This window comes from Elgaria multicarinata, chromosome 1 (assembly GCF_023053635.1).
Source record: "Elgaria multicarinata webbii isolate HBS135686 ecotype San Diego chromosome 1, rElgMul1.1.pri, whole genome shotgun sequence".
In the NCBI taxonomy this organism is placed as follows: domain Eukaryota; kingdom Metazoa; phylum Chordata; class Lepidosauria; order Squamata; family Anguidae; genus Elgaria; species Elgaria multicarinata.
Window position 1 is genome coordinate 141,969,106 of NC_086171.1, and position 20,079 is coordinate 141,989,184.

Below are 20,079 nucleotides of genomic sequence, written 5' to 3' on the forward strand. Positions count from 1 at the left end.
TGCAAATTATGCAAATCAGACTTGCTATTTCTACATAATTTATCTAATTTCCAGGAGGTACTTTACCTCTGTTCCTGCCTTGTTTAGAAGAGGCAGCAAAGTAAACACAAATAAAGGTCCTTACCTGAGCTTATTTCCCCTGTCAGAGGAAAAAGTCTTCTGATTTCAGCCTTACTTCCCTTCAGCAGTAACCCAGAAATGCATGCTGGGGATGTGGAAAGGAGACTTATACCCACTAGCTTATTTTTTCATGAATGCTAAACCTTTGTTCTATAGTTCTGCAGTCCTACACATAGAACTCTTCTTTTTGTCATTATTCTCTTTGTATTTCCCCTCCCCACCAAGCAAGTGTCCAGTACCACAGAAAGCAAAGGGGGAAAATCTATGTTAGCTTCCTGGTCATCCTTATCTCCTCCACCCCCATCCTCTCACATTTCATCAAGCAGAAAACAGATTGCCCATCCTTCCCAAGCTCACCAACCCTGTTAAGAAAAGTATATTTATTTCTTTGCTATATTTATTAATCACATTTAATGCCATGGATACCCAAACCAATATTCAGCAACTGAAAGAGCCATGGCACACACACTCACATACACAAATAAATAAAACCAGCAGCCAAGCTTTATAAAAACAAAACAAAAAGTAGACACCACACAGCAGTATCCACTCAACCACAGCATACATTTTCAAAAATAAAGGACCCTTACCTTACTCTCCACTTCTCCCAGTCATGCTCTTTAGCTTCCAACTTAGCCCATCCTGTCTGAGACCATGCATACCTCTAATCCTCCTTTCCCTACTACTACATCTAACTCCATTCCTAGCATTCCACAGGTGGACCCATCTCGGGTTCTCTTAATTTTATCCATTCTTAGCTTATTTTCGTCATCATTCTTGACCACCATATGCGCTACTATTCTCAGCCTCCGGCTCCTCTTCATGCCATCGGTCTCTCTCAGGTATAACTTCTCTGTAAGGCCAATTTTTCATACATATTTCCATGGCAATGATCAAGTAAAATTGTTGTAAATAATAGGAAATGACAGGTCTATAAGTGACAGATCTAGAAAGATCCAAGCCTGACATGCTGCTGTTTCCCCCACTGAAGTTCCTCAAGAGAAGGAACATTAGATTAGTAGTATTCTAAAGAATAAGTGCCAACAGCAGACTTGGCAGGCACTGTACAGTGTTTAAAGCAGATCCCTGTGTGAAAGAAGCTCACACTATATATTAGAGATAGGAGAAGGCACACAAAGGAATGAACACCAGGTGAGACAGATTAATGCTGTTTTTATAATTACAACAAAGGATTCTGCAGAGCTGTATAATTTGTGGGGAAAGGTTAGTGGAAAGCAAAACTGAAAGCAGCTCTCAAAGCAGAATCAAGAGACATTGCACAGATATAAACTCAGGAGAGGAGAGGCTTTCATCCACTCAGAAAGGGAACACTTTAAGAACACATTATAAAAGACTGGGAAACATTATACTAAGAATGATTAGGTAAGAAACAAAAGGAGGGTATATAAATAGGAAAGAAAAACAGAAAGGTAAGTGAGGTGAGACTATGATTGTTTCTACACTACAACCTTTTAGCACAGGTGTATCATTAATTTTCCATAAGCAACTGGAAAATGAATCAATACACATTTCCACAGAACACTATATTATCCAGCAATTCCCTCCGTCATAAGCGAGATTCTTCTATAATGCAAGTCCTATTAAGCAAAAGAGCCTTTCCTATGTTAATTAAATCCTTCCTCATTGCTGGTTCTTCCCCTTCTATTGTTTCTTGTTGGTGCATCAGTGTTGACAAGTCTATTAACTGCCATTTAAATATCTATTTGCCTATTTCTGTGGGAGTTTGCTTCAATTCCCAATTTCCTTTCATTCATTTTTCTTTCAGCAGAATAGTCCAAGCAAAAGGAGCAATATAGGAGTCAGAACTGTCAAGCAGGAAGGTTTCAGTTAAAGACACAGGAGTAACGGCATTTTAAAATGGTAACATCAACACAAATTAGAACTGGTGGGAAAAGGAAGGCAACACAGAAAACATTGGATTCTCCAGAAAAACTGAGAAACAAAAATAAATAAATGGCAGTTTCAGATTGAACCACTAGTACTGAAGCCATAGCTCAGTATTATAAAGCACATGCTTTTCATGCAGAAGGTCCCAGGTTTGATCCCTAGCTTCTCCAGGTAGGGCAAAGAAAAGAATCCCACCTGAAACCCTGGAGAACCGCTGCCAGTCAGTGCTGACAATACTGGGCTTGATAGATCAATGGTCAGACTCAGTATAAGGCAGCTCCCTATGTTCACTGTGGTTTCTTACAAGGATACTATCTATGTATTAGGTTCAAAGAGTGACAGGAGAGTTAAAAACACCGGGCACTGATATAATTCAGTATATGAAGTGCTTGAGTCTGATTTAGATTTCCCTATTTTCACTGAGAAACATGCCTATAAGCTTTCAGATTTTATTTTTTAAAAAAGGAGCTAGAGCTAAAACTGCACACTGATTTACATTAAAGTAAAATTAAAAGCATGATCTTCCCAAACCTACACATATTTTGGTTCAATTAAAAAATACAACTAAAGGAACACATTTCTTTAAGATTATAAACCTATCCCTACTTGCCTAGAAGTAAGTCTTATTGAGTTTGCATCTGAGTAGACATGCATAGGACTGAGCTATAAATGGCTTGATTAGACTCCTGCCTTTCCCAGAAAAATCAGCTATTTGTGACTCACTCAAAGACAAGCACTAATCCACATTTTTTCTTTAATTAAGCAGCCATTGAGTTATTTCTTTTACTTTTATTCCACTTTTATGCATCTAGCATCATAAACAGCAGTAAAGATCAAGTACAACTGTAATTGGGGATTTTTTTGCCTTTCCAAATCAAACCAGCAAATTAACTAGATGTTATCCACTTATAGTCCCAGATATCATCCATGCTGTTCCTTTTAAAAGAATTTCGTGTTTTATTTTATAGTGATATAGACCTCCATCATTTTATTGCACACTCGTTATTGGGCACTCATGGATTTTCACAGGTCCCTCTCACAACATCATCTGCCTCCTGCACACCTCCCGCACCTTCTTAGCTTTGGCTATTGGGCGGTATAAAAATGTAATAAATAAATAAATAAATAAATAAATAAATAAATAAATTCTAGCCTTCTTTGCGCCACAAAAAAACCACACCCCAGTAAGTCCAACTTATTTTTAAAGATGGAAGTTGCTGCTATCTCCGGCTGTATGCAGGAGAAGCAGAGGGATCAAAAGAGTCCACTGAATGGGTCATGTGCACGTTGTATACTTCCACTATCAAAGAGGAAGTAATAAGGGACAAATGCGTGGGCGGAGAAGCGACAGAAAGCAAATGAGATTTTCCCTTGTGTGATGACATTCATAGTGTCTTCTCTACTATACATTGCTACATAAACCTAATTTTGGAAAGTGAGCTATTACATCTATAATACCTCTTCAGCTTCCCCTTCTGTTTCTTGATCTTCGTGGTCTTTATTTTTCTTGGGGTTTCCTATGGAAACTATCTGCAGAATACAAAAGTATTTTTAAAAATACATTATATATCCAAAGCGTAATTCATTATATACAGGTGGAACAAGCGTTCCTGTTCAGGTTCCCAGCAAGCCAACCTTCCAGAATACTCCATTCCATTCCCCCACTCTGGGTTTCCATTCTCTCTCTATCAGCCAGCATTTCATGGCCACTGGAATGGCCTTATTTTTTTAACTTCTACAAAACTTGGGAATTTTCCAAGCCTGTTAATACGTCCCTGTTTGCATTGTGGTGCCATTTTGACTAGATACAGATCGTTACATGGAGAACAACTTTGCTCTTAGTATTTAGGATACTACTTCTATGTTACTAATAGTCCTAATTAACGTGCAAGGACAAACTTTTTTTTCTACCTCAAGGCCATTATGTTTTGTTTTTTTATTACTAGGACTTTGTCACTATACTGCCTGCTAGAATATAGTGTTGTTCAGTTTTACAACAATTTAAACTCAAAAGGCTTAGGCAAAGTGTCAGCAGTAAAGCACTTTACAGAATGTATTAAGAAAACACATTGGTTTGTGTCCTGACATTCTGTGACTACAACTCTGCTCATGGGACGCAGCCCTGATGGAAGGAAGGAGATGGTGATTCTTGCAAATTCCTCATGCCCCCTGGAAATCTGCTTTGGAGGGTTGAGGTTCCTTCAACGAACAGTGTGATAGGAAGCATGGGTGGCAGTAGGGGAAATCAACAAAAACACCCTTTCCACCTTCCACCAGCAGGAGCCTCTGCTGGACGAAAGGACTTCTTCATGAATAAAAAGAGCCTTTCTGTTTGTGGAAAAGCAACTCAGGATTGAGGTTGTTAGTCTGGAGGTGCAGATCAATTATTCTAAATACTGCTGACAATGGTTAAGAAGACCTTACACTGGTTATTTGGCAGCTTGATTTCTTTAAGATCATATAGGAACCCTCTTTTGACCATACAATCTATGCACCGAAGTCACAAAAAGAAAGACATTCTTAGAAACACACTCTAAAATATGTATAGGTGGATTTGGAAACCAAACAAATAACTTACCCTTGGAAGTGTGGACAAGCTTTGAATAACAAAAACAATGGGGTTGCCTGCATTTTTGATAGCTTCCACAGCTTCTTTGTGAGTAGAATTTTGCAGGTCTGTTCCAGACACCTGGAGAGCAACAATCTTTTTAGATATTCTGCACTTCTCATAGTACAAGATGTTGACATTACAATTTGGTAAGAACATAAGAAGAGCCATTGTTGATCAAACCAAGGTCCATCTACTCCAGCAGTGGCCGACCAGTCGCTCATGGAAAACCCACAAGCAGGACATGAGTGCAACAGCACTCTCCTGCCCATGTTCCCCAGTAAATGGTGTACACAGGCATAATGCCTCTGATACTAGAGGTAATATATAGCCATCAGGACTAGTAGCCATTGATAGCCTTCTCCTCCTTGAATTTGTCCAATCTCTCTTAAAAGCCATCTAAATTGGTGGCCATCACTACATCCTGTGGTAGTGAATTCCATAGTTTAACTATGTACTGGATGAAGAAGTGGTTCCTTTTATCTGTCCTGAATGTTGTACCAAACAGCTTCATGGGATACACTTAAGGTTATGAGGGAGGCAGAAAAATATTTCTCTATCCACTTTCTCTACACTGCATAATTTTGTATACCTCTATTATGTCTCTCCTTACTCACCTCTTATCTAAGCTAAACAGTCCCAGATGTTGTAACTTTTCATTGTAGTCGAGTTCCTCCACCGCCTTGATCATTTTAGTTGCTCTTTTCTGCACTTTTTCTAACTCTATAATATATTTTTTGAGATATGGTAATCAGAATTGTACACAATATTCCAAGTGTGGTCACACCATAGATTTGTATATGGACAGTATGAACTTGGCAGTTTTATTTTCATTTCCTTTGTAATTATGCCTAACATGGAATCTGCCTTTTTCACAGCAACTGAAGTCTGAGTCGACATTTTCATCAAGCTATTCACTACCCTAAGATCTATTTCTTGGTCATTCACTGCTAGGTCAGAGCTCATCAAAATATAAGGGGAGTCGGGATTTTTTGCCCCAATGTGCATCACTTTACACTTCCTTACACTGAACCATGTTTGCCAGTTTGATGCCCATTTTCCCTGTTGGCGGGATCCTTTGGAGCTTTTTGCAGTCCCTTTTAGTTTTAACCACCTTTATTAATTTGGTGTCATCAGCAAATGTGGCCAGTTCACTGTTTACTCCTAATTCCAGATCATTTATGAACAAGCTGAAAAGCATTGACACCACTATAGATCCCTGTGGGAGAATTCCCATTGGCAGAATTTATCATTTATTCCTATTCTCTGCTTTCTGTTCTTTCTACTCATCCATAAGAGGACATCTCCTCTTATTCCATGACTGCTAAGTTTGCTCAGGAATCTTTGGTGAGGGACTTTATTGACAGTCCAAGTAAACAATGTCTGCTGGTTCACCCCTTCCCACATGTTTTTTGACACTTTTAAAGAACTCTAAAAGGTTAATGAGACATGACTTATCTTTGCAGAAGCTATGTTGATTCTTTTTCGGCAGGGCCAGTCCTTTTTTATGCCTATTAATTTTATCTTTAATAATGTTTTCAACCAGTTTACCCAGAGCAGACATTAAACTAACTGTACTTTCCCAGATCCTCCCAAATTCCTTTTCAAAAACTGGTGTTACATTGGCCATTCTCCAGTCTTCTCGGTCAGTGGCTGATCTTAGTGACATTTAATTTTTGTTGTTGGAAGATCTGCAATTTCACATTTGAGTTCTTTAAGAACTCTAGCACGGATACCATCTTGATTGGGTGATTTTATTAACTTTCAGTTTGTCAATAAGGTTGAGAACTTCATCTTTTGTCTGTTTGCCTCAGTTCCTCAGACTCCCTTCCTGAAATCAGTTCAGATACAGGTATGTGCCCTATAACCTCTGCAGTGAGAACAAATGAGAAGTATTCGTTCAGCTTCTCTGCAGTCTCATTAACTTTCTTTAGTACACCTTTAACTCTGTTGTCATCTGATGGTCCAACTATCTCCTAGTTGTTGATGTTTCTGTTTCTGATATATTTAAAGAACTCTTTATTTTTGGTCTTGATATTATTAGTGATATGCTCCTCAAAATGCTTATTTTGCACCTCTTGCTGTCTACTGGCATCTCCTTTGTGCAAACTTTGTGCAACACAATGTTCATCAAGGCAGCATCCAATCCATGACACAAAAATGCATTCACATTAACAAATACTTTTATTAGCCATTTAGACAAAAACAAAACATAGAAATAGGTACTGGACAAGTGCTTGGTAACATTAGGCTCATTTGCTCATTCAGAGTGATCTGCTCTGCAGCTGCTTTAGTACAGCATACTTTGTTTACAGCTGATTTCTGCTAGTGACCAAAAAAACCCAACCCCTGTTTCATAAGGTTAATTGTGGGGAGGGGGACATGCATATTAGAGAATCTGTTTCGATATCAGAGATTGGGCCCGATGATTCTCTGAATAGTACCGGTAATGAAAAATGTGCACAAATGCAGGAAGTATGAACACAGGAAGGACACTTAAGTTGTACTTCCTGTCTTACGCATATGAATAAAACCTCCCATGGGCATCTTCTCTCATATGACTAAGCAGAACACCACATCTCCCCATAGGGCCACACAAAAAACATGAACACTCTGTGCAAATACAAGATGCACAGCTTTGCACCGCTTTTACTGGCAGTCTGTGAAGCCAGTCTATGAATGTTTATTGAGTTTGTTATTTAAATTTAAAATCGATTTTATTTCCCCCTTGAAATATCATGCTTGACCCCATGCTGACAGGCAAGTGCAGACAGCTACGTTATTTTGAAAAGGCAAATGTATGTCTGAACTTACCTCAAGTATTTTATCTCCAGTTTTGAGAGCTTTTGTTCTTCCTGCTGGGCTGTCTTCCAAGACTTGCTTGATAAAGATACCTTTAAGCTCTTCTCCATTCTTTAAGCGCTTTATAACTGTATGTCCACCAACAATACTGATGCCAAGAGGCACATGGGGGTCTCGAAAAATTTCAACACTACAGAAAGAAACACAATGCTTTAAATATGAAAAGCTTCAGTTATGTGATTTTTGTTTAACTCCATCACCCTGATGTGAATCTAAACATATTTCTCTTTGTAAGGTGTAACATACACCTTTTAAAATGAGGAGCAATTTGTATGTTACAATCCAGTGGGAACTGCAGAGAGGAAATCACTAACGCTTATCTCCTTCTTCTGATGAAACATGCAAAGCAGGGCATTCACACACTTAATGCATCCCAAAGGCCTATATCTGATGTTATATGATATGCACACCATCAGTCCTATGTGCACTAAGAAAGACAGATGAAAACAACTGAATTTGCCTACAGGCAACTATTTAAATATTAATGCATTTTAACATGAGAAAATGATATGAGAGCAGTCCTGTTGGATCAGCCCAGGAGGTCCAGCAATCAATTTAGGATTGTGAAGTAGGGTTGTGAAATAGGGCCTACACATGCCCCACCCCCAATACGTGCCATGCTGGATCAGACCAAGGGTCCATCTAGTCCAGGACTCTGTTCACACAGTGGCCAACCAGCCATCGGCCAGAGATGAACAAGCAGGACATGGTGCAACAGCACCCTCCCACCCACGTTCCCCAGCAACTGATGCACATAGGCTTACTGCCTCGAATACTGGAGATAGCACACAACCATCAGGGCTAGTAGCCATTGATAGCCTTCACCTCCAGGAATTTATCCAACCCCCTTTTAAAGCCATCCAAATTGGTGGCCATCACTACATCCTGTGATAATGAGTTCCATAATTTAACTATGCACTGTATGAAGAAGTACTTTCTTTTATTTGTGCGGAATCTCCCACCAGTCAGCTTCAGGGGATGACCCCTTTGCTTGTCCCAGGCATTACCATGTCCCATTGATTTTCTCCATTCCACAGGATTTCTAATAATCCCACTATATCTATGTTCTCACTTAGGACAAAGACTCCAGTTCCCCCATTTTGGCTTGGAAGGTTCTAGCATCAACATATAAACACCTACGCACCATGCTCTCCAAATTTCTTTGGCACAAGTTTCCCCTCTTGCCCTTATGCCTCTTTAATCAGCAGTTATTACCTTTTGTAATAAGGTAACTTTTCCAACTTTCATTGGAAAGTTCAGCCCTGTCCTCATTTAGATTACATTTAGTAACATTTACTCCCTCATTGCTTATTTATGTATCTGATTAATTTCTATCCTGCTTTTCAAAACACATTGCCCTCTCAAAGTGGCTTACAGAAAGAAAGAAAGAAAGAAAGAAAGAAAGAAAGAGGGAGAGGAAAACATAAAACATCAACATACCACAGCATTATAAAATACAGTTTCAAAGTAGAAACCCCACAGCAGTTAAAATTTCTCAGTACTGCAAACTAATTAACCACAGACCAGAAAAAAAATACACAATTCTAAATTAAAATCCCACAGCAGTTAATTCCACCCTCACCCACAACTAGTTTATATACAGTCTGGAATAAAAATGTTTCCAAAGTGCATGCTGGCTTTTACCTCAGGGATCAGTTTAAAAGTTGCTCTGTGACCTTTTGCATATTAAGACACTAGCAGTCTGGTTCCATTGAACTCCAAGTGCAGCACGCCTGTTTTGCACTCACTTAGGTTTTCCTAAAATATTCCACATTGCCTAACAAATCTTGACAAAGCCTAACAAAACCCATCCTCCTGACACTATGCTCTTATCCATGCTTTGAGATCCCTTATGTTTGTTGACCTATTTGTTCATCCCTTGTCCACATTTTGGACCCAAGATCAATTTAGACAAATTCATGAAGGATAAGGCTGTCCATGGCTATTAGCTGTGATAGCTATATATTATCTCTCAATACACGTTGCTAGGCAACACGTGTCGGAAGGTGCTATATTGTGCTTATGTCTTGCTTGTGGGCTTCCCATTGGGTCATCTGGTTGGCTGCTAAGGGAAATGAATGATGAACTAAGTTGGTGTTTAGTCTGATCCTGCACAGCTCATCTTACATTTTTAATTGTTTTATACTCTGCCCAGCTCTGAACATATGCTTATGTTTTCAGTAAGAAATCTTGCCTAAAATGGAATCTGATGGCAGAACTAAGTATTGACATAAGCAGTTAGATTACAATTGTTCCACTGGTCCATACTGCTGTTATTTCTGATCGGAGAGTGAGTTGTGTCCAAGCACATGTGGTTGTAATTGATAGACTTGAAGCCGGTCACCACAAGCAAAAAAGTCATGTTTGCCAGCTGCATCAAGCATGGAGGCCATATGTGAGGCACGAAAAACCTATCCAGTCAGCATTGTGAAATACGTTAACGTTTTTTATATATGTTCCCTGCCTCCTTTTCTAGAACTTGTCATTCAACATTCAAATGAAATCAACTCTCATCAGTTGACGCCAAGTGCTTTTTGTGTGCGGCATAGCTGGCTGGGTGGGAGTGAGGAACATTTGCAATCAACACAGACTGAGAGGCAAATGAAAATAAGAAAATAAGAAATCCATTTTTGCCAGTAAAATAAAATGGTTCTGATACAGAGCCTCATGCATATTGTAATTGTTCTGCCCATTTCTCTTTCAGCAGCTCCTCCCAGCATTTTATACATTACAGAGAAAACAAATTGAGTTTGCCACCAAATATATGCTCAAGCAAGCAGCTAGAGCTAAAGCATGTCCCTGATGAGTGCACTTCTACAATATATGTTTTACGTACGCAAATCTTAAGCATACACCTAAAAAATAAAATATGTGAAGATAGCCTAATTGAGAGAGCTGCTAGTAAGATTAGGTACAAGCAGAAAGGCCAAAGCTCAGTAGCAGAGCACATGCTTTACATGGAGAAGATCCCAGGTTCAGTTCCCAGCATCTACAGGTAAGGTGAGGAAAATCCCTTCCTCAATCTGCTGCCAGTCCATGTTGACAGTACTGAGCTAGATGGACCAGTGGTCTGACTCAGTATAATTCCTATGTTCCAGATAGTACAGGGATAGGAAACTTCCCCCTCATTGGCCCCCACAACCCTGCCAAAAAAATTTTTATTAAATGAAATTGACCTCCCCTGAGATTGGAGAACATCTCTGCAGGAATTCACAGTTGAACCAACCTTCAACTGCGTACATCAATTGCAATGGAAAACTGGAAAGTATTAAGAATCAACAGAATTGATATAAGCCCTTTCAACAGGATATATTCTAAACATTCATTATATCTGCAGTATTTCGGGAAGCATGGATCACTTCAATGCTATTCCAGAATGGGATAAAATACATGGTCAAGCAAACAGCCTCCAGCAAAAGCTGAAAAGCCAAGGCAAATATACACTTCATGCCTAAGGACCTTGAATAATTTCTAAGGCAGAAGAAATATTGAAATATTTATCAACATACGTTTGGGGTGGTCCCCAGTGACTGAAAACTGGAGTTTCTTCTCCTTCTCCTTCTTCTCTCTCAGGCAATTCACTAAATAAAATGGAAATAAATTTCAGCTGCCCACCAAGGCTATGCAGCATTTATCTACATAATGCAGTATTTAATGCATATAAGACAAATCTGCATATTTCTCATAATCCAAAGTCATATATGTTTATTTGCCTCTTTGAAGACACATGCTAATGAAGCTGAAACACATATAAAACAAAGAATGTCCTGCAACCATTGGAGCTTCTGGTAATTAAGACATTAAGATGATCTAACCATACAAATATAAAAAGAAAAATATTGATTTTGCAAAGTCAAGCTGGTATGTTTGAGTATATAGCATAACAGGCCATTGTTTCTTCTTGGCTGTTCTCTGTCCACAAAAGGCAGTAGAATTCAGAGCCATATAAATGATCAAACAATCCCACAGCAAGCCCTCTCACAGCAAAGTAGTTTTGATCATCTGTATCATCTACCACACATTTTATTACACATCTGCATTTGATGTGTTGAAAAATCTTCCTTCCTGCATAATACAGATGAGCAAGCTATACTGTGGAGAGGATTTGGGTGGCTACAGGGTAAGAGGGGCTATACTGAGAAAGCATGGTTGCCTGCATCAATTCTCCAAAAGGTAAGGGGGATTTTACCACACATCAGGTGCAGCTATGTGTTAAAATGGTAATCAGTGTAAGGTCTGCAGTGAACACCACTAGATTTCCTAAAGTTATATGACTGGCAAAGGTATAGCTTCAGAATATTCACAGTACTTCATATACATTATCTCGGTAAACCTTAAAACAATTCTGTGAGGCAGCGAATACTATTAACCCCATATTATTCAAGGGAAGAGAAGCAAAAGATACTAGGTCTTATGCAAGCCACTGAACGGATGACTGAGGCAAAACTGCTTGGCCCACAGTTTATATTTATTGCACTACATTTACTCTTGACACCTAGATTTGCCCTCTCCACCACCTACCTTTGCCTCCAACAGAAATTGTTGATAAAGTAGATAATCTTTATAAATTAATAGTTATGATTTTCATGCTGTCGGTAATGTGTGTACTCTGGCTTTGCACAAAAGAGTAAGCTTTTACCTGAGGTAACATCATCAAGGCTTTGCTCTATTTGGTCTCCACCACCACCCCTCCATCCCCAGGGCTAATCATCATCTATTGCCCTATGAGGAAGGAGGAGGAGTGAGGGAGACACGTGCAGCCTGGAAACAATAGGGCTTTGGTCCATTTGGACTCCCATCCGCACCCAGGGCTAACTGACATGAACTGCCTTGTGGGGAAGAAGGAATGAGGGGGATGGGATCAGGCCGAGGGGACATCAGTGCATGCCCCCACCAGGAGATAAGAGGCAAAGCAGGGCCATTGTTTGTTCAATAAACCTAAAGCTATCTGAGGAGACAGTTCTGCCTCATATCCTAAATTAGTTCAAGAAAGATAACCACACATTTTTAGCTGAACATTTCTTTCATACCTAGACAGCCCTAGTCTAAGTAGAGCAGGATCTTGGGTGCTGGAAAGATCGTAATCTTCAGTCTTCAGTCTATTTCTTTTAAGATCATCATCAATGCATAGAAGATCTTTAGGGTCATTTTGCATCTTAGCACCTTAAAATAAGAGATTGGTTATTGCTCCATGATGCTGAGATTGTGCTGTAAATAAATGTCTAGGAAGGGGGAGTTCAAGCCATGCAGAGAACACAGTTTTATGAGTGGTAAATGTGAGTTCAATAGGAAAAACAACAACACACATTTTAGACACACTAACTTCAAATAGAAATAAAGACTCATATTAGTCAACTATTTCTGAAAGCATAATATTTGGGTTCAGTGATGCCACTGAAAATGGCAGTCGTGTTCTCTTCCTCCTCCTTATATTTTGGGAAACTTATATTACTCATAGGTGGAAAAAGGAAGGCAAAACACACAACATCACAACACAATGTTATAGGTAGAGGAGGGGAACTAACAGAAAATGAAGGGTTTTGGCAGACCATTGCCCAGTTTAATGTCTATTTTTGTCCAAAGATATGGAAGAGTGATATTATTTTGGATCTACAGTTGCTTCCCGAATAATATTATAATAAACAAATCCAAATTTAATACATCAACATTCAGCTCAAATGCCCTCAGATTTCGAAAGACCACATAACAAGTTTGATTTTACTCATTTCTAATTTGGTATCCTGAAAGAATTATTATTATTATTATTATTATTATTATTATTATTATTATTATTATTGTTGTTGTTGTTGTTGTTGTAGCTCTTTGAACTGAGGAGAAAAGTATAAATAATGCCTCCCTCAAGACCATGGAAGTCCAATTTGTGTGGTGAAGAGACAGGAATTTATGCGTTGGTTAAACTACTTGGCCCTTCCCCAAAACATTTTAACTACTAGCCCTATCTAAACATTGCTTGTATATCCCTAAATTCCAGATCTTCTCACATTACACCAATTCCTGCTAAGAATTTCAAATTTTTAAAAATGAATTTGAATAGCCTATGCAGAATAAAGTGTACATGTACAACCAGATTTACAAATTTATGACAAATTAGTAGCATCAAAAACAAGTCACCAACTAATTGTCTACAATGTTATTGTCTTCTCTGGATTGGGGCCATGCATTTTTGTATTTCTTTCTTTTAAGTTATCACCATCACAACTGGAGAAAGCGAAACACACACACAAAAACCCAATATTGAAGAAAAGAAGAGCCAATAGTAAAGGTGGATGGGGTAAAAAACGAAAGCACAAAGAAAAGGAAGGAGAAAATAAAAGGAAAAATAAGGGAAGGACCAGGAAACAAGGATATAATCTTGAGTTCATAGAAGCTAACAAAAGTATTCTAGCTTTTATGTTTCAATATCATGTATTAAATGAATGCAACAAACGCACAAACCTAATCAAGCTCGTTTCACTTACCATCCAATAGAGTCTTTTGTTGGCTGCTTTCCATTGAAGCTCCAGGAAACACTGAACTGTTACTAGTGTTTTCTTCAGTCTTCAGTGAAAAGAAAGAAATGGCAATTCAAATTTGAAGATCACTGACACTGCTGGAAACCTGACTTTTAAACTAATTCAATAGCACACTCTTATGGACAGAAGACATGACCATTAATTGAACTCTGCTCTCCAAAACCAGTTATTGCTACTGAATTTATTTATGCTTTGAGCACTATGCTAGAGGAATAGAGTGCAAACCCCTTCATTGGAATATTCTCAGTGAATTTTCAACTATTTAGATATTGGAGTTTACACCAGAATTAATAGAACAGCAGCAATATCTCCAATGCATAGGTGACACCACTCCATCATACTTCACATTAAATTAAGTTTATCCTTTTCTACTTATTGGACATGCAACTATGTACCTCTTCAGCACTGAGGCCCATTGTAGAACTCAATTCATCCATTTGAGTAGGTTCCAGTTCTTTTACCCATTGCTTTGCAGTTGTAAAGTCCATCTCAGTTGATGGAGCAAGTTCTTTCTCATCCAATGGGATATATCTATAGTACTCTTGATCTACATCATACTCTTCATCCACTAGCATCTCCCGCTCTTCACCAACATACTCCGCCACAGGCTTCAAAAACTCATGCATTTCCCACGACTCCTTATCAACGTCTATTTCACTCTGAGCATGTTGAAATTGTCTGCCCAAATCCAGGATTGGTTCATCAACGAGATCTTCCTTAGAAAAAGATCCATCTCTGAAGTCCTGCATAAAACAACAAAGCAGAGCTTTGTCACAGTCCTTTAAACAGGTGGGAGGTATGGAAAGAGATCCACACTTCCTGACATTTGGCAACGTTTTAGATTTTACAAACAGCTCTCTGTCACTCTTTTTTCCATTATTAATTTTATAAAACAATTCCAAAATATTAAAGAAGTGAAACTGCCCAGTAACTCAAGCTCAGAAGATATTAAACATTTATAAAGATTTACAAGGAATTTCAATAACTAAATGGTACAATAAGGTATGGGAAGTAGCGCTAATAGAAAAACGGACTCAAAAGTTACATATAGCAAAATGACAAAAAAAATCAGATATGTTTGCTGCTGAGTGGGGGACTTTTAGTACATATATGAATAAAGATAGTAATACACATCTAGTACCAAAAGCCTTCGGAAATATTTGGTTCGCTTAAGATATAATCATTCCTTTAAATACAGTGCCCATGTTTATACTGGCATGTGTAATACCCCCTACGATTTTTATTTTATCTTTCTTGACCATGTTCTGTACTAAATCTCCATATGTTGTTTGAATTACTGCGGAATATTGTTTCTCTCTCTCACCCCCTTTTTCTTTTTTCTTTCATTATTAATTTTATAAAACAATTCCAAAATATTAAAGAAGTGAAACTGCCCAGTAAATCAGAAGATATTACTTTGTTTGTATAAACACAGAAGTTCATAGCAGCACCTCTACTGATTGAACTGTTTATAAAGCAAATTTGCCCTAACTCTAGGGATATGGAATTCGCTGAAACCTACAGCACACTTCCAAGCATATTTACTCAAAACTGAGCTCCACTGTGTTCAATGGATGTTATTCCCAAGTAAGCAACCACAGGATTGCAACTTAAACCCTTTGTTTCAATATCCTCAATAGCTCTGTTATTACAAAACTGAAAGCATGGAGGGGATGAATGTGCTGGCCCTACTCCCTCCCATGTTGACCGGGAAGGTTTTAAAAGACTGTAACTGTGCTTGTGATTCCCTTGCACAGAGGGTCTGTCAAATCTTGACTTTCCGAAACTGTGGCTCAGGTTTCAGTAAAGCTCTTATTGCAGCAACTACAATAATTTGCTCTGAGCCTTTTCAGCAGCAAAAATAGGATGGGAAAGCCACATGCCACCAGAATGTTGCCCACCCCTGCTTTAGACCTTCCCAATCAACATGGGGAGGTCAGGAATGGAGGAGGGCTGTCCCCATATCCTCTCCACACATTCAATATTGTAATATCTGCACAGTCCTTGTGAACAACACAGAGCTTTATAAACTGTGTGCTGCTTGGAATGGCAGGGTCTATTCTAAGCTCCTGTTTTGGGCATGCCTCAATTGACTGAAGGAGTATAATAATAAACTCTCCAAACCATATCAATGAAAGACAGTGTGTGCAGTCATCAGCAGCAAAAGATCAGCTTCACATGTTTCAAAGGAACCGTGTGAGATAAGTGCTTGCTAGTTGAGTTTGCTTGTTTCATGTTTCCCACGCAATGGAAACATTACACACTTCCCCCCAGGCCCATGCAACTTAAGGATGGGTACTGTGGTGGAACCGCTCGGTTTGACTCAGCGATTCCCCGGCCAGAGAAGGGGGGTCTGACTCAGCCATCCCAGACACATGCCCCTTCACTGCCGCTTGTTAACCCTTTAACATCTAGGTTCTCAAGGAAGGAACACCTCACGGGAGATAGGAACCAAAACACTTTTATTCTTCACACAACACACTTCCGTAAGGGTCCACACATTAAGGTAAACACGTAACAGGAATGACACACTCAGGACAGCAGGGACTAATACCTCCCCCTCCCCCTTTACACGCTCAAGCCAATTAAATTCACACTCTCTCCCTACTTAACCACCCATCAGCCGTAACTCTGGCAAGGTCCCTTGCCCACTTGCACCCAAACCTAAACTAAAACATAACAAACATTTAACTCTGTGACTCAACCTCTTTGTTACTCACTTCGACTTGGCTTCACGCCACTCAAACTAGACTCCTTCCCTCAGCGACCACGTGGAGCCTCCGCCATCCAGCCAGCCCGACCTGGATGCTCTGACTCACCATGCACACGCTGGTCTCCTGACACCCACAGGAAAGAGACCGGACCCTTGGTTGCCCAAGCTTTCTATCCCTTTCTGGGACCCCCTTGTCACCAGACCCACCTTGACCAATAGAAACGCCATAGCAACCCACACCTCACCCAAAGGGAGGTTGGAATGCTCCCAGACATTGCACAGCTGCAACTTGTTACTCTCCCCGGTACCAGCCCGGGGAGGCATTATCAGATGCCAGGCACTTCTCGTCCAGCGCGGCCTTGGCATTTTACTTGCTACTCCCTTTTCGGACACAAAGAAACCCCACTCCCTCTCCCTAGGATGAAGCAAAAGATATTCTCTTAAAGGAACCATGGGTTCAGCCCATGACAGGTACAATTGATCTAAGGAAAAGATTTAGTTTGACCCAACTGAAGCAGATGTCCGTCCCCCCAACACACACACAGACACACACACACACAGACCAATCTCTATGCACCACCATTTTTATGAAAATAAAAACGAATAGAAACCTTTGGCGCTTCAGGCAGTATTGATGACTCAATAATATTGATTGGTTCTTGAGATACTGAATTTCTGCCAATACTCTTGGGATCCATAGTAGAAGAGGTTCCATTCTGTTTATTTTCTACCTTTAAAACAAAACAAAATACCACTAATCAGGAAATACCTAAGCCCAATTTTATTTAATTTTTTGAAGCAGAAAAGAATGGCAAGAAACTATCTTCTGGAGAGCACAGCTGGTGAGAAAACCAAAATGAATGTGGAAGGTAAACTAGAAAGTTATGAGTGAAATCATAAAAAAGAAGTACAGAATACAGAAAATATAGTGAAATATGTAGAGAATGGCAAGAAACAATAAGCCAAACATATGGGCAAGATAAAAATTATGCTCAAACCCTTATGTTACTCTAATTTTATTTCCTCCACTTTGGTTTACTTCTTTCGATAAGTTCCTATATAAATAAAGTTAACAAAAACAGCAGGGCAGTTTCCAAGCTCATTATCATCTATACTTTCCACTGGCCTAAGCAGAATATTTCAACATAACTTTAGCTTTTTAATTAAATGTCTTATAAGTTTGGGGCCCAGTAAGTAATGCAGTAAGACCTGGTGCTGCAGCATTGCTAAAGCTAAATGGGCAGGAAACCCGTTGGATAGGGAAACCATTGAGAGGGCCAAGAAAGAACAGAACATTCAAAAATATTTTTAAAATTTTATAATAAAAAGTTGAATAACATATGAATTCTTATACATAAAGCTGAACAGTTCCCCACTCACTCATCGAAGAATGAAAAAAATGTAGCATGTTAAATGCAACCAACTCCAGAGTCAACCAATCATACTTTAATCATTTATGTATGCTATAAGCAGCCGTGCTGATAAAGAATATACTGAAAACCATAAAGGTGAAACTGAAAAGCATCTATATATTGACATTATATGATTAACCTGTAGGAGCCTCTATGCAGCAATGCACATCCAAGTCTTGAACAGATTAGCCAAAGCTACTATGCATCACAAGAGAAGAATGGAAATATATGAAATAACCCACACAAGAAGTATTTGCACTATGTAGATTCAGGAAAACTAGGACAGGGAAAGGCCTCTTAAACAATAACAATAGAAACAATAGAAAGCCAGTGTGCTATAGTGGTTAGAGTACTGGATGGGGACTCAGGAGATCCTAGTCCCCACTGAAGTCCCCACAGTGAGCCATGAAAGCTCACTGGGTGGATGACCTTGGGCCAGTCACAGACTCTCAGCCCTGCCTAACTCAGAGGGTTATTGCTGTGCAGATAAAATGGAGGGGGGTTATGTACACCATCTTGGGTTCCTTGGAGGGGAAAAAGGGCAGGAAATAAATGCCATAAATAAAATAATAAATAGACCCAGGTTTGTCAGGGATTCTTGCCTGAAGAAATATAGGATTTGATTCCAAATAACGTGGCTATACTGAACAGAACCTTCTCAATAGCAGCAGCATCCATTATCTAATGCAGCTGGTTAAGACCTTCCCATTTAGACAGGTCCTTGAATGATTTCACTGATTTTATCTTGGATGGTTGCTGCTGTTTTAAAATTATTCATATTGTTTTAATGTGGCTCTATTTTTATATTGTACCTTTAAACTGTATTGAAGCCATCCTCAAGAGCCCTGTAGGGCTCATAGTTGGATATAAATGTAAGATAAATGGGAAACAAAAATCCAGGTAATCCACAAGTATCTCAAAGACAATTTTTTCTTGGCCCATCAGCATAAATTTGATCTAATCTCCGAGAGAACTCGGAGATTAACCACAGAGAAACTCAGATATTCCAGAAGGAAGGGGGAAACACCACAAGCATTTAGGGAGAATTGCTTTCAAAACTCCACCCAACTCCACCCAAATTAAGCACTAACTCTGCTGAACAGGAAAAAAAGTAAGTTACCCAACAGGCCTTACCATCAAAGGTTTGCAGATTCCAAGGTGAACGTTCCCTGGTGGTACAGATTTCAATACTTCTACAGCTTCTCCTAGAGATGTATTGTGCAAACATATGTCATTCACAAAGACCAGACGGTCACCGGGGAAGAGTTCCCCACCACATTCAGCCACTCCATTTGGCACCAGTGAGCTGACCACAAATGCTGCCTTTGTTGGATCTAAGGGATCCTAGAAAATAAAGAAAAAGAAGTGTTACCTTTTAAAAATCCTTCTAAGGAAATGCTGCTTTCAGTCAATCGCATGAGACCTTCACACCCACTTTGGCATGTACCCACTCACCCTAGCATACAATGAGTCACAGAAATGTGTGTTGGCTCAGTGTACATCTCTTTACTTTCACAGATGTAAACCAAATTAGCTATGCATAACCAATAAATCTATGCAAAGGCCCAGAGAGGCTTGCTGCCTGGTGCCTATTTTGGAGCTGTTTTGGAATCAAGTGAAGACCTCTTCATTTTGCCGGGCCTTTTAAATCTATCGTAGCTTTCAGCAGTTTTTACTTCTCAGTGATCATTTTTATACTTTATTTTTAATAATGCTGTTGCTTTTATTGTTATTTGAATTATTATTTCTTCTTGCAAGCCACCCTAACAGCTTTATTATAGATTGGTCTGTAAATACTGTTAATAAAAAAATGAACAAACTTCACAAAATAAGCCATCACTACATAATGGTTGCAAAGCTCTGACAAAAATGTCATACTTCTGATTGATTAAAAATCTCTCACACCAAGGCCACTGAGAGAAA

The 20,079-nt window shown here is 39.2% G+C and overlaps 1 protein-coding gene across 1 annotated transcript in view; it reads right to left on the reverse strand.

Moving 5' to 3' along the window:
- The window catches only part of PATJ (PATJ crumbs cell polarity complex component), a 187,062-nt gene that overhangs the window by 102,316 nt on the left and 64,667 nt on the right, over positions 1 to 20,079 (reverse strand). The window contains exons 18-26 of the mRNA XM_063138122.1: positions 19,291 to 19,500; positions 17,356 to 17,475; positions 14,427 to 14,774; positions 13,978 to 14,056; positions 12,529 to 12,661; positions 11,008 to 11,079; positions 7,451 to 7,628; positions 4,607 to 4,717; positions 3,487 to 3,558 (exon numbers count right to left, since the gene is read on the reverse strand). Of these exons, the coding sequence (XP_062994192.1) occupies positions 3,487 to 3,558; positions 4,607 to 4,717; positions 7,451 to 7,628; positions 11,008 to 11,079; positions 12,529 to 12,661; positions 13,978 to 14,056; positions 14,427 to 14,774; positions 17,356 to 17,475; positions 19,291 to 19,500 (1,323 nt within the window). The remainder of the gene's footprint in view (positions 1 to 3,486; positions 3,559 to 4,606; positions 4,718 to 7,450; positions 7,629 to 11,007; positions 11,080 to 12,528; positions 12,662 to 13,977; positions 14,057 to 14,426; positions 14,775 to 17,355; positions 17,476 to 19,290; positions 19,501 to 20,079) is intronic.